At 39.8% G+C, this 13129-nt stretch overlaps 1 protein-coding gene across 1 annotated transcript in view; it reads left to right on the top strand.

Moving 5' to 3' along the window:
* The window catches only part of vegfc (vascular endothelial growth factor c), a 61682-nt gene that overhangs the window by 15691 nt on the left and 32862 nt on the right, over window positions 1-13129 (top strand). The window contains exons 2-3 of the mRNA XM_072677157.1: window positions 8532-8757; window positions 10367-10557. Of these exons, the coding sequence (XP_072533258.1) occupies window positions 8532-8757; window positions 10367-10557 (417 nt within the window). The remainder of the gene's footprint in view (window positions 1-8531; window positions 8758-10366; window positions 10558-13129) is intronic.

The raw sequence follows: 13129 nt of genomic DNA, 5'->3' as shown, positions 1-13129 counted from the left end.
GACTGACCGTTTACTTCCTGCCAAATATATCCACTCCTTGAAGGAGCCACTCTTACCATATAATCAGATTAGTGCTTTTCACTTCACATAAAGTGGCTTAAATGTTATGGGAGCATGTTTATTTCTGCACAATCCCAATATTTTGTACAGGGGTGTTTAATTCTGGTCTGGTCCTGCCCATCACAGCTGGTTTCCTGCTAAAGCATACCCAATTTAACTGTTAATTACCAGATTTAATGAGTGTGTATGTGAAGAGCAATCACCAAACAATACCGGAGAGCTGGCGAACACTAAAATTAGCTTCTATGTCAATAATGTATTCGAAAGTACCACCAACCCAATTCTGATTTGGTCTGTTGTTTCAATATGTAGTAAAAACATTCTAATACATTTTGCTGCTTTTGCTTTTATTCCTTTTGAGATGAGTATTGGGAGATCTTACCAGAGACTAAATGCCTCCCTTGGCCACATTAACTGAAATGAGCTCAGAAAGAAAGGAGGACATGGGGAGGTTTTGCATGGTGGGTGGCTGCTGGACTTTATACTAAAGGAGCTCTGACTGTTAGGCCTGTTCCAGAGAGACTGTCTGAGAGGTCTCTTAAACATTCATTATAAATAACTGCGTAAGACACTGAATCTTCAAGGATTTCTTTCCCAGATAAAACGGGTTCTGATGGGTAATCACGACGGATGTGAAAACAACAATTAGAAGGACAAGCTTGGAGCAAAAGATGCAAACAAGACAGGTGATACTGGTGGAGTTGACACTGTTTAATGTGGTTTAAAACCCGGACAAATCCTCAAGTCGGTGGCTGCGAAATGCAGGTACATTAGTTAGTACTGCATTACTCACTTTGCGTGGTGTGAGTAAGCTGCACCTGAGCCTGGTTTGTTCTCCTGCTTAATGTTGTAGAGGAACTTCTGCCCTCTTGATGCTAATAAAGTAACAATGAGAGCTGTTTTGAGGCTCAGCTGCCACAGACTTCGTGCCTCCCAGTCCACAGTCTAATTCCTGCCCTATTTATGACGACTTCACAGACATGTAAAAATAGTGCATTGTACTGAGAAGTTTTTGCAGTTACTAATCCTGGGGTTTGAGACACAGTAACGTGTGAATGCGCTTGTGTAGTTGGCACACACACACAAACATTTCACACAGTCCCCATTGTTTTGCATAGGAAACAGACTGGCACTTTATCTCATAGATCACCGTAAACAAAGGCATGGAAGAGGCCAAATACAATGGGCTTGTTCGGGCTCTTTTGGTGGTATTCGAGTTCCCTGAGTAAATACGAAGGAGTCAATGTGGGAAGAAACGGCCAGTTCCTACCGAGATTGAACTCTTCCTCTGGGCGTGATTCTTTGATGAGAACTATGGGAAATTATTCACAACAGCCTTTGTAGGGAGAGATGTGAGCTTTTGTCGTGCATGTTTAAGGCTGTTTAAAAGTGCTCTAAAGTGGACAGTAGTATTTATCTTGGCATAACTGAATAATGAGAGATCGGTAATAATGAGAGTGGCATAGCGGTTGTCTCTTTACCAAACGGAAAATTCTGAATTATCAGAACACCAGTCCAATTTCAGAACCCCAAAACTCTCACATAACAGTCTTGACCTGTGATGTATTTACACCCCCACAATGTATAGATCCCCAGCCCAGTAGAGAAAGCCTTCAGGAGAATATGTTGTGGTTGATACTAGCTTTCGTTTTTTTATCATGAGTTTCCGAGGTAAATTAACAGGGTGGTTAATAGTCAGGTAAAGCCACACGTTATCAAACGATAACTTAAGTACTCAGTAAATGCATTACCATTTACAAGTTTCATGGCTGAATCTTATCTGATCTGTGATGAACATACTTTGGCTGTGTGCCCACTGTGTCCAAGTAAGGTCAGGCAACCGATTGTCTGGGTTGGTAGAGTAGAAGGCTATCTTGCAGCTCCACGTTTCTGCAGCAGAACTACAGTCAAGAGACTTCTTTTTAGACATGAGAGAGAAGACTGATGGAGAAGAATGATGCCGGTTTTCGCTGTTGCGTAAAGCACCGGGTATTCAGCTTAATTTGTAAAGAAGGGCATTGTTTATGTAATTGTATGCAGATCTAGAAATTGCATTGGCAAGGGCAAGGTCTGTTTCTGACTACCTCTGAATCTGATCACAAGGCATCCTTGGTTTGAATACAACTGGCTGTATGTGTAATCAAGGTGAAATACACAATACGATGATGCAAGATGTAAACAGCCTCTTAAAAGTGTGTTCATTTTTAGATGCATCATTTCCATGTGTGCAGATACATACAATCACAGAGAAACTCCACTGTAGTAATAATTACGTTATCCCTCCTCTCCATGTAAAACTAATGCCATCAGAATAGGGCTGCAGAGGCAAAACCAATGAGCTAACTAAAGTCGGACAGCAGCGTTAATATATAACAAAAATGACATCTTTATGTAGAACATTACAACAATAATGGAGGATAGCAGTGTTATATGATCACTACACCACCCTGGGTTTTACGTAGCGTAGAGCAATTATACTGTTACAGACTTAAACAAATGAACACTGTCGAACAGTTGCAGGAATTGGTTGCACACTGGGGTTACCGGGCTGTCAAAACTACAATTAGACACCCACCCCGTGCCAACAACCTATTTAGGAGGCTTGCAAGAAGAGAACCTCTGCTGTTGTCCAGTAACAAACATAAGCACTAGGAGTTTGCTAAACATCACTGTGGCTTTTGATTTGAACCAGGTTCTTTGGTCAGATGAGACAAAAATAGGAAATAGCAGATGGGTATAAGAAAGTCAAGGTCATGTAGAAAAGAACTACATCCACAGTATGAAATATGGGCATTTTTTATTGTTGTGTAAATATGAATGACGTGTCGGACAAACTCTTTTGGCTCTATTTTGGAGATTTGGTGACCTCACTATTCAACAAATTCCTGCAGCTGTTTAGCAGTGTTCTGTTGTTTAGGTCTTAGTCCAAGTTAACGTTTCTACAACAAACTTCGAATATCAATTTCTTCTACAGCTTTTCCTCCTGTCTGCCTTTACCCCTTTACTCATCCTTTGTTGAAGTTTGCAATTTGTAGATGGTCACTAAAATAACATTGCCCTGATTGCTGTAGCTAACAAAAGCAGCTATCTCATGGTAATTCTACTGCCTCTATTCCAAGTTTACCCCTCCACCACCCCATTAGTCTATTTCAGCTTCGTCTGAATGGGTTTTATGAGCTGATATGTCCTTCATCATCTTGCTTGATGGTTAATGTTACATGTGTGTTCTTCAATCTAGTAGTCAAGTCAAGTCAAGTCAAATTTATTTGTATAGCTTTTTACAACTGTTGTCGTCACAAAGCCGCTTTACATAATTAGTACTTAATAAAGGACAGAGAAGAAAGAAGAAATAACATGAAGGGTCAAAGACCCCCGTGAGCAAGCCAACGGCGACAGTGGCAAGGAAAAACTCCCTCAGAGCTGGAGGAAGAAACCTTGGGAGGAACCAAGACTCACAAGGGGGACCCATCCTCCTCTGGCCAGACTATTTTAAACATTAATGATAGAAATGACCAAAGCAGATACAACAGAAAGTTGATAGTGGTTGATATCTAGTACAAACACTGTTTGTTGGGACGTGCCACACAGGGCAAGCAGCATTCACACCCACAGCTAGTATAAAAGACTGAACTAATTAAAGTATGGTAAAGTAAGTGCAAACACACCCGTCCAAACGTTTTTAGCAGAAGTAACTATCTCTACTGTCCAGGAAAGGCTTTCTACTGGATTTTGGAGCATTTGGTTGCATACTGTGACAAGAGCATAAGTAAGGTCAGGAAGTTTGATGACCACCATCCACAGTTTCACTGATCCACAGTTCAATGCTGGGGGGATTTATACCCCTCTAGCCTACTGCCGACAATATGCATGGTGCCAACAGTTTCATGTTTATCTGATCCAGGGAGTCCTATTTTCTTTTGGGACTAGACAAGCTGTGTGTGCATTCGCACAGCAATACGTGGCAGCAATAGGTGCAACTTAAAGTAGCTGAATGCAATCATTTGAAGGGGTGTCCACAAACATATGTACATGTTGATATTTGTAATCAGTATGCCAAATGGCTAAAAGTCATGAATGATTTATCTGATTCTGAATTATTGCCCAGACTGTAATCTTGCCTGTCAGTGGTTGTGTGTGAGAGTCTCTGGAGGGCTGATAACCATACAAAATAGAGAATGTGGTAAGAATATTATATTATGTCATTTAAAGACAATTCATGATACACAATATTTACTATGATATTTTGACCACCCTTAATACATAGGATAAATGTAGCATGGTGAACCATTGTAAGATTTTACGGTATAAATATGTATGTGTAATGTTGCTGCCCTGCAACAATTACAGTTGTAACAGTTTGTAATTTTGACATAATTCAAGTTCTTTACAATAGAATAAATTGAATTCCACTAAAAGAAGAAGGAGGTTGAAAGTTTTTTTACCTGCAAAACTGCAATTTGGAGATGTAAGGTGATAATATATTGCCTGTTAATATATTGCAATATATGGATTTGTGTTTTTTCAAATAATGTAACGTGAAAAATCTATATTTTTTTGTCTATGCAGCTGAAAAACAGCATTTCAGTGTTATCATTTATATTATTTATAATTCAAATTTCCAAATTTTTACCAAATGTGCCAATAATTATAGAGGTCATGGAAGGGATTATTACATGGCTAGTACTTCTGGTGTTTTATGTCATGTATATTGGTTTAGTATTTTTATTTTTATTTTTATTATTATTAGACAGTTTTCCTGCATCTCATGTTCACATCTTTCTGCTGTCACTCATCTTATATCCACTGGTACACATTTCTCTGCTCCCTCACATATGGTGTCCCTCAAGGACTAGTCTTAGACATAAACATGCATCCCCCTAACAGTGGACTCCCCTTATGCAGGTGGCATTCAGAAATTGATTATTAATACGCTGCTCTTATACCAAGTCTGTTCTTTTCATACAGAGCAGCAATAAATATTGAATGTATTTCAATTGTATTTTTCTCTCTTTTTGACACCTCTGAGATGCGCCGGCGGGGGTTGCGCATTTTATCACCAAAGGTGATCCGTCATGGCGGTGAGCTGGGCACGCTTCCTGGAATGTCCCAGACAGCGGTATCATTTTCCATCACGGACTGCCGGCCGCCTGCAGACGCTGCTTATGTTTTCACGCTCTGGCAAACTCCAGCTCCCCTGAGACTCTGTGAGGTCAGGGTTCTGTGGGGTTTAGAAGTGTGCACTGGGTATTCTTACTGCAGACAGACACGGTTTCATCTCCCCAGACGGACCTGTAAGTCCTGCCTCAGCTTACTAAATAAGCATCACTGTCAGTAGGTTGGGAGCCCTGGGACCCACAAGTGATGACAATCCAGTCTATTATGGAGTGATTTACACCCTTTGATTTTATTAAGGAAAGAAAGGCTTTTCCAAAGCATACAGTTTATGTTTGCATACATTCTGGGATGTAGTGTATTGAGACCCGAGACTCAAGGTGCTGAGTGTAGCCAGCGACTGATGCTGGAAGTTGTAATCCATCACAGCAGAGCGCTGCTGTTGTATATCAAACACAATGCAAATGGATGAAAATCGTAACTAATTTGCAATTGGTAGATTTGTCTTCTGTGGGATTGTGAACTGCTGTGTGTGTATAACAAATGTTGGCCCCCTTTTTAATGGAGCTTAATTCAGAGGCCTCAAATGATGAATGTTTATGGTACAGACTGTTTGGACAAAAGTATTGGGACACCTGCACGTTCATCGTTTTCTCTGAAATCAATGGTCTTAATAAGCGTTTATCCTGCTTCTTTTGGAGTAACTGTCTCTATTGTCCAGGGAAAAAGTGTTTTAACTACATTTTGAGTAGAGCATTGCTGTAAGAATTGATTGTATTCAGTGACAAGAGCGTTAGTGAGGTCAGGATGTTGGATAATGATCCCCAACCCCAACTCATTCCAAACTCACCAGCTCATCCCCAAAGTACTGGAAGTGGCACCACCACCATCATTCCAGAGAACACAGTTCTTCCACTGCTCCACAGCTCATTGCTGGGGGGGGCTTAATACCCCTCTATCCCACGCCTGGAAATAGGCACGGTGCCAGTAGGCCCATGTTTATCTGCACTCTTTGTGTAAGATTTCTTTCATAGTGTATAACTAAAGTGAGAAGAATTGATGAACAAAAGGACAGCATAGGCCAGGCCGGGGAATGTTTTCCTATCATTGGTTTCCCTGAGGTAGAGAAGCACAGAAAACAAACAGGTCCAGTGCATTTTCACACCTGTTTCTGAGGAGAAACAGGCTGTATATGGATCCAGAGGGAACAATGCACAGGTGTGCACTCTTAGCCAGTTACCTAGCCACTCCCACGGAATACCCCATCCTCACATCTTTAATTCTATGCCATGTGCTTAGAATACTATTAATGCAGTAATACAGTAACGCAGTTCTATGCAGTGACTATACAAATGATTCATTTACATATAAATCAGAGGAAGGAACTGAACAGAACTGAAGTCAGAGATCTATGTACTTCACATTGGCCTGCTATTCTGCATTCTGTTGTCTGAAACAAATGAAATAATAACATATATATTAAGCATATTGAGGATATTGTTTCTGCTTAATAAACACAGATGAACTGCAGGTTTCATTACAGTGTAATTATACTGCTTTAATTAGATGAAGAGCAGCAGATGTTGAATATAAAATCACTGTATTCAGGATGGGAGAGTACCTGAACCTGTTATATATATATATAGACTGTTATAACATGTCGCCTGACATGACGTGAAAAATGTCGCCCAGCCCTTATTTGCAGTCCTGTTTGTTTAATTGAATCTTGGTCTGTTTACATGGCCTTATTTTCTATGTGATTTAAGGATGTTTCTATCCACATTGTTTGATTCTTTGAATTTTAAAAATGTGAAAAAATCCCTAATAAACAGGTACAAATCCCACGAAATCCTTAAGTACCGCCTGAACTTGGTTTATCGTTAAGTGGAAATGTGAAAAATTTTGCATGCAAGTTCGGACCCAACGAGCGTGTTTGGCTGTTTTCTGAGGTGATGTTCCCACATCTATACCTAAAGTATTTTAAGTAAGGATGCTCTAATCCAGTTCTATTTCCTCTGATCCAATCCGAGTCTCTTAATGCTGATATCAGCCAATACTGATCCTATCTATAATGAGACATTCTAGAGTGATTGATTGATTTAGTGATTCTTTCATCCAAGCACTCTATCCAGTAACATTTTACACTATAGGTTTGTTCCTTATAGGGTGGTTTACGATTTATAGAAGCTTTATGTACATCAGCGTTTCAGCCAGCATTACCCATTTTATTGCTAGTGCATCAATTGAGGATAACATTGTAATACAGTGTATAATAAACCACATCATACAACTTTAATTATTCATAAGTATGTCAGCAGCCACAGTCATGCACAGCTGAGATGCCAGACAACACTGATCCTATATAGACATTTTAAGAACTGTGTATCCAGTTGGTTTGCAATGATATGAGGTTTTCACGGTATCATAACCATCTCAGAAACTCAACTCTTTTGCAGTATTACAGTATACAGAATTTAACAGTTCTTGCTCTTCTTCCTTTTCTTCTTTTTAGTTTTATTATTATTAATGTTTACATTTTTAAGGACGGAGCACATCAGCCACGTCTAGGCCAAACTCCAACATTCTGACGTTGCAGCTGTTTTAAATGCTCTTAAAAACAACAGGTCCATGGCACACCGGACAAACACCACCCAACAAAACAGCAGATCTTCCTTATTAGCAAATTATCAGCAAATGAGGAACAATAGACTGAAATGTACTTGATAATAAGGACGACCACTCAGTCCAAAACGATGCCATTATCAATGTCTTAGCTTAGCAGAAAAGAGGTAAACAGCATAATCAGTGAGCTGGTCGCTATTGAAAGCAGGAAAGCGTGAGCTGAGTTTCAGTGGGTGCGTAGCTGCATGTAGAAAAGTCTGTTGGAAGTCATGGCCGACTGCCCGAACATCATCAAACACCAACAAACACAAATTCAGCATGTCAGATTCAACCAAACATTTCAGAACAAATACACACAACCGAGGCACACCAACCAAACATTCGTGCTTGCTGGTATTCCTTCTTGTTCGTCTGGTCTGTGTGCTCTGGCCTTTAAAGAAATAGGTGAAACAGATGAAAATAAATAAAATAAATAAACAAAAACTATTGGATTAATCTAATGATTACTGTCTACATTAATCAACTGATTGTTTTTAAAACTCTTAATATAGGAAAAGAAATTGGCAGGATTCTCAGTTCAGTTACACCTAAAACGATATACTTTTAAAACCTATTCTTAGAGCCTTTCTTCCGAATTTCACCAAGTCCATTCATTCCCTGTCTTTACTGTAGCAGTGCTGTATACTGTGCATTAGTTGCCTCTCTCACTTCCCCTCTGCCTCTGTGTGTTCTATCAGGAGCCCTCAGAGCCCGACCTGGAGGAGCAGCTGCGTTCCGCCGGCAGCGTGGATGAGCTGATGAGGCTACTGTACCCAAGCTACTGGAACATGCTCAAATGCCGCTCCAAACTGGGGGCCGTACCCCATTTTGCTTTACGAGAACACAAAGAGCAGCCCTCTGCTGAAACACGTATGGAGGAGATGTCCTTCGCTGCAGCGTACATCAACCTCGACATGTTTAAAAGTGAGTCGTTTTGTACACTCCTTGTTGGGCTGCATCGCAATGATGCTCTGCTCAAAAATGAGGTTTTTATTAATGGCTTTTGTTGCGAGGTTGGACAAGGATTGCAGAACACTGACAAAGAGCTCTTTGAACCTAAAGAGAAATTGTAGCACACAGCTCAGGTTTCCGTTTCATTTATATTTATATTTATATTTACTTGCATGTGAAAGATCACAATGTAAGGATGGATAGTGTGTGTAATAAAGCAGCACATATTCTCTACAGAATCGTAAAAACTGCAAGCTTTAAACCTTAAAGGCCTGTATCTGGGCCCAAAGTAATTACTGAGTAATGAATAATTATAGACTGAATCAGCGTTCTTTAAATCAGAATTAGGCCTAAGGGGTTAATCTGTGTCTACATACAACAAATACAGGGTAAAATGATGTCAGCATATGTTAACTTATCAGGCTAGCAACATTTAAAACAGCTGTGGGGAGTTCAGTTGTATTTTTTAAGTTTTAATTTTACATAATTTGTAAGATGTACAGGGACATTTCTATAAACTGCCAGTTTAGCCAATGTGGCTAATTTTCAACTGTAGTGTCTGTCACGGTCCCTGAGTACATGATCACTTCTACCAGCATAAAAATTACCAATTTTTACAGAATACACATTAATAATGCAGTATAAAGGGCATTAGGTGTAGGTATTTTAGAGTTCTGTTTATTACATTTCCAAAATCACCAACATGAACATTGCACAGTTTGAACACTTTGTTGTTCCATGGCTGCCGCCCAAAACACATCTATGCCTCTCCCTTCTGATCAAAGCAAAATGTACAAACACACAAACATAAATATAAATATAAATGAAACAAATACCTAAATTAGTGAAAGAAAGAATATACCAATGAAATAAAACAACTTTAAATATTCCAATATATTAGGAATATGATATTGTATTGCAATGTATCAAGTATCTTTCCAATCAGATATCTACAAACATATTGACAAAATCTGTGTTGTTTGCTACAATTTCTCAATAGTTAGAAAAAAAGGATTCTGTGCAGCTTTGAAAGAAAGATTGATAGGCCAGGATGAGACCCATTTCCTGGGTTGAGACCTTTAGAGTAGTTGTAACGCAAACGTCAACAGTGAGTATCAATTCAAACACTATCCTAAATGATCAGAACACCAGTCTTAAATCACTGCAACACTGGGATGTTTTTGGAGAAAGAGAACAAATGACCTTTAACCACTTATACTTTACAAATGACTGCATGAGGTAATTAACTCCAGTCCTGCTTCATGGAGAGCTGCAGTCTTCTGGAGTTCAGTTCAAGCCCAGTCCTACACGCACTTGCTTCAGTATTCAAATGCGTTTGTAGACGTTGTTTGTCTGTTGTGGTGGATTAGGGTTAGAACTTCAGAAGCTCTCCAGGGTAGCTCCCCAGGAGCGTGGCTGGAGTTTCCAACCATCCAAACTGCCAAGAGCCTGTCAGCCTCAAAACAAATCAATAATACGGATCAACCACAGTGTGAAAAATTTGCTCGTAACACTTTTCACTACTGCTCTGCTCCATCTAATGCTTCTCGTCTTCCTGTCTGGCTCTCTCATCGTGTAACAGGTATTGAGGCAGAGTGGAGAAAGACCCTGTGCATGCCACGCGAAGTTTGTTTAGATGTGGGGAAAGAGTTTGGGGCAGCCACAAACACCTTCTATAAACCACCCTGCGTGTCTGTCTACAGATGTGGAGGCTGCTGCAACAGCGAGGAACACCAGTGCATGAACATCACTACCTCCTACATCAGCAAGACGGTGAGTCTCAGCGTGAGCACTTTATTTGACATTTCGTTGGTCTCCATGACCACACAGTGGGGTTTTCTCCAGTGTACCCAATACACCAGATGTTGTTTAATGTAAGAATCAAAAGAGGAGCCATGGAAATTGATGCTGGATGTCCTTTTAAGTTTAGGAACTAAAGGATCTGTCGTTGATGATTGTCGTTGACAATTAAGGATACAAATGTCAGCATAATGATTGTCAGGCTTTCTGGGCATGTTCACAGATTTGCCAAGCATGGTCTGCAGATTGCAGGACTTTTGTCAGGCAAGGGCTAAACAACATGCATAGTGCTGTTGCAACAGTTTGGCTGTTTGGAAGAGACAATGCAAACCTTACCCATGAAACAAAACCACACAAGCCTAAATTTTACAGGTGTCCTGTAGTAAAATTATATTACATTGCTCCACCTCCCCATGTAAGGCTAATTCTGTCTGAATAGGGCTTCACAGCCATGTAAAAAACTAGGACCCCCCCAAAAAATAATCGTTGTCATTTTGAACATATTTAAACATCCAGACATTTGATCTTCAGGTGATCAACACTGAGAGATGCAGGTAATACAACTAAACATATCATTTATAAAAATTAATAGAAAGGTCATTTTCCTGCATGGTTAGAGAGGATTCTGGAGGGCTCGGTCTTATTAAACCTCAGACATTTAGTCTGGTCTGCTCTTGAATTTTGAAGTGAGTGGTGAAGGTCACCAATGCCAGATCCAAAAAGCTCTCTGAGGCCTCATCGATAATGTGAATCTGGCAGTTGCTCTTTACATTGTATCAGAATTTCATGATGAATGGAATATAAATTATGTTTATATACATGTTTTTACATGACAGTGAGCACATGTGTATGTGATAACCAGATCTGAGGTTAACAGTCACCCTTAGTTCATCAGGATTAAATTCCATTCCTCATCTGCAAACCAGTCTAGGTGCATAGCTGTTGAATTCATGATTGTACGTATATCAGACTGAACCCATCTCTGGAGTGCTAGCAAGTTGAAACATGGCTCCTTCAGCTACCTGTGACCTCCATGTGACGCAGGCTGCTCTTCGCTCAGGAACGTTTGAGAAAAAGCAGACCACAGAAGCATTAGTGGACCACTGTGTGCTTGTGGAAGTGTCAGTCCTTGTGTTAAGCTTTGATTTAGGGCACACACACAGATCAACAGTCCAGATATGAGGTCACAGCACTGGGTATCCCCCTTAATTGCTCAATCATTTGGGTGGGCTGACCCCAGAGGCTACATATTTTCTATAAGTGATTTAAACCATGACGCCCTCCCACCAGGTGAAGAATAGAGGTCTTTCTGTCACTCACACTGTTCTCATTCACATTGCAGCATTGGGTACTGAGGGTAGTCACAGGGAATGAGGACATCTTATGAAATCTTTGTCTTTTTGAACATATTTAAACATCTGGACATTTGATCTTTATTAAATAATATTGAGAGTTAAAGAAAAGACACGGACATGAAGAATGACTAACAGAATTTTATTATTGGAAATGAAATTTTCTTGTGATTAAAAAGTTCAAACATTTATTACTACTTCAAATGTGTAGAATCCAAATCAGGTGCAGAACATCAGCTGCAGATGATCAGAACATGGTTGGAGAGGATTATTCTGGAGAAGTCTGTCTTATTTAAACCTCACACATTTAGTCTGGGTCTGCTCTTCAGTGGTGAAGATCACCATGGCCAGATCCAGAGCCCTTTGAGGCCTTGAGAAAGAAGGTTGTAAATGCAGATGAATCTGGGAAGATCTCAGAACTATTAGAGATCAGCTGTTCCACTGTCCGCTAAATCATTTACAAGTGTTACAACTGACCAACATGGCCTGGTCAGGCCTTCCTAGCAAATTCAGCCCATGAGCAGAACCTCAAGATGAGTAAAGAAGTCTCCAACAGTCCTAAAATGTCATCACGGGACCTACAGGTAGATCTCACCATGGTTAATGTGGTTAAAGTACTCCATCACCAGAAAGAGACCATTTGACACATTTGCTGCCATAAAAACATCATGGCATTAGAATTATGGATTGTTCAACTGAAGATCAAATGTCTATGTATTTTCATGTGTTAAAAAATACTAATATAATAGTATATAGTATAATTTTTATACCCCTAGTTTAGACTGTTTTGTCTTTTGTTTTGCCTGTAACAGATCTATGGTTTTGACCCAATTTACTTTCTTTTTTTTTTTTCTTAAACGGTTAACCGTTGCAGTTTTGATCTGGTCTGAGTTATATAATACTCTTTTAGATTCTGTTTGTATCATTAAAACACCTCTAAGTGTCTGGTTCATTGGACCAGAGTTACACTGATACAATACATGTTTCTTTATGTTTCTAGAAAAGGCTATGAACCGCAAGCAGAAGCCAAAAGTGTTATTGCAAACTTCAAATCAACAAAGAATAGCCCCTTCAGTTTGTACAGGAATCCCTTAAGGTGTAATAAGCCTTGCTGTGCTAAAGGGTTGACACGTTGTAATAATACCATGCAGAAATACGCTTCAGACAATTGCTGAATCTGTAGAGCCAGATTG

The sequence above is a fragment of the Salminus brasiliensis genome, chromosome 4 (assembly GCF_030463535.1).
Source record: "Salminus brasiliensis chromosome 4, fSalBra1.hap2, whole genome shotgun sequence".
NCBI lineage: Eukaryota > Metazoa > Chordata > Actinopteri > Characiformes > Bryconidae > Salminus > Salminus brasiliensis.
The sequence above is the reverse complement of the archived record's forward strand: the minus strand, read 5'-3'. Positions and strand labels throughout refer to the sequence as shown.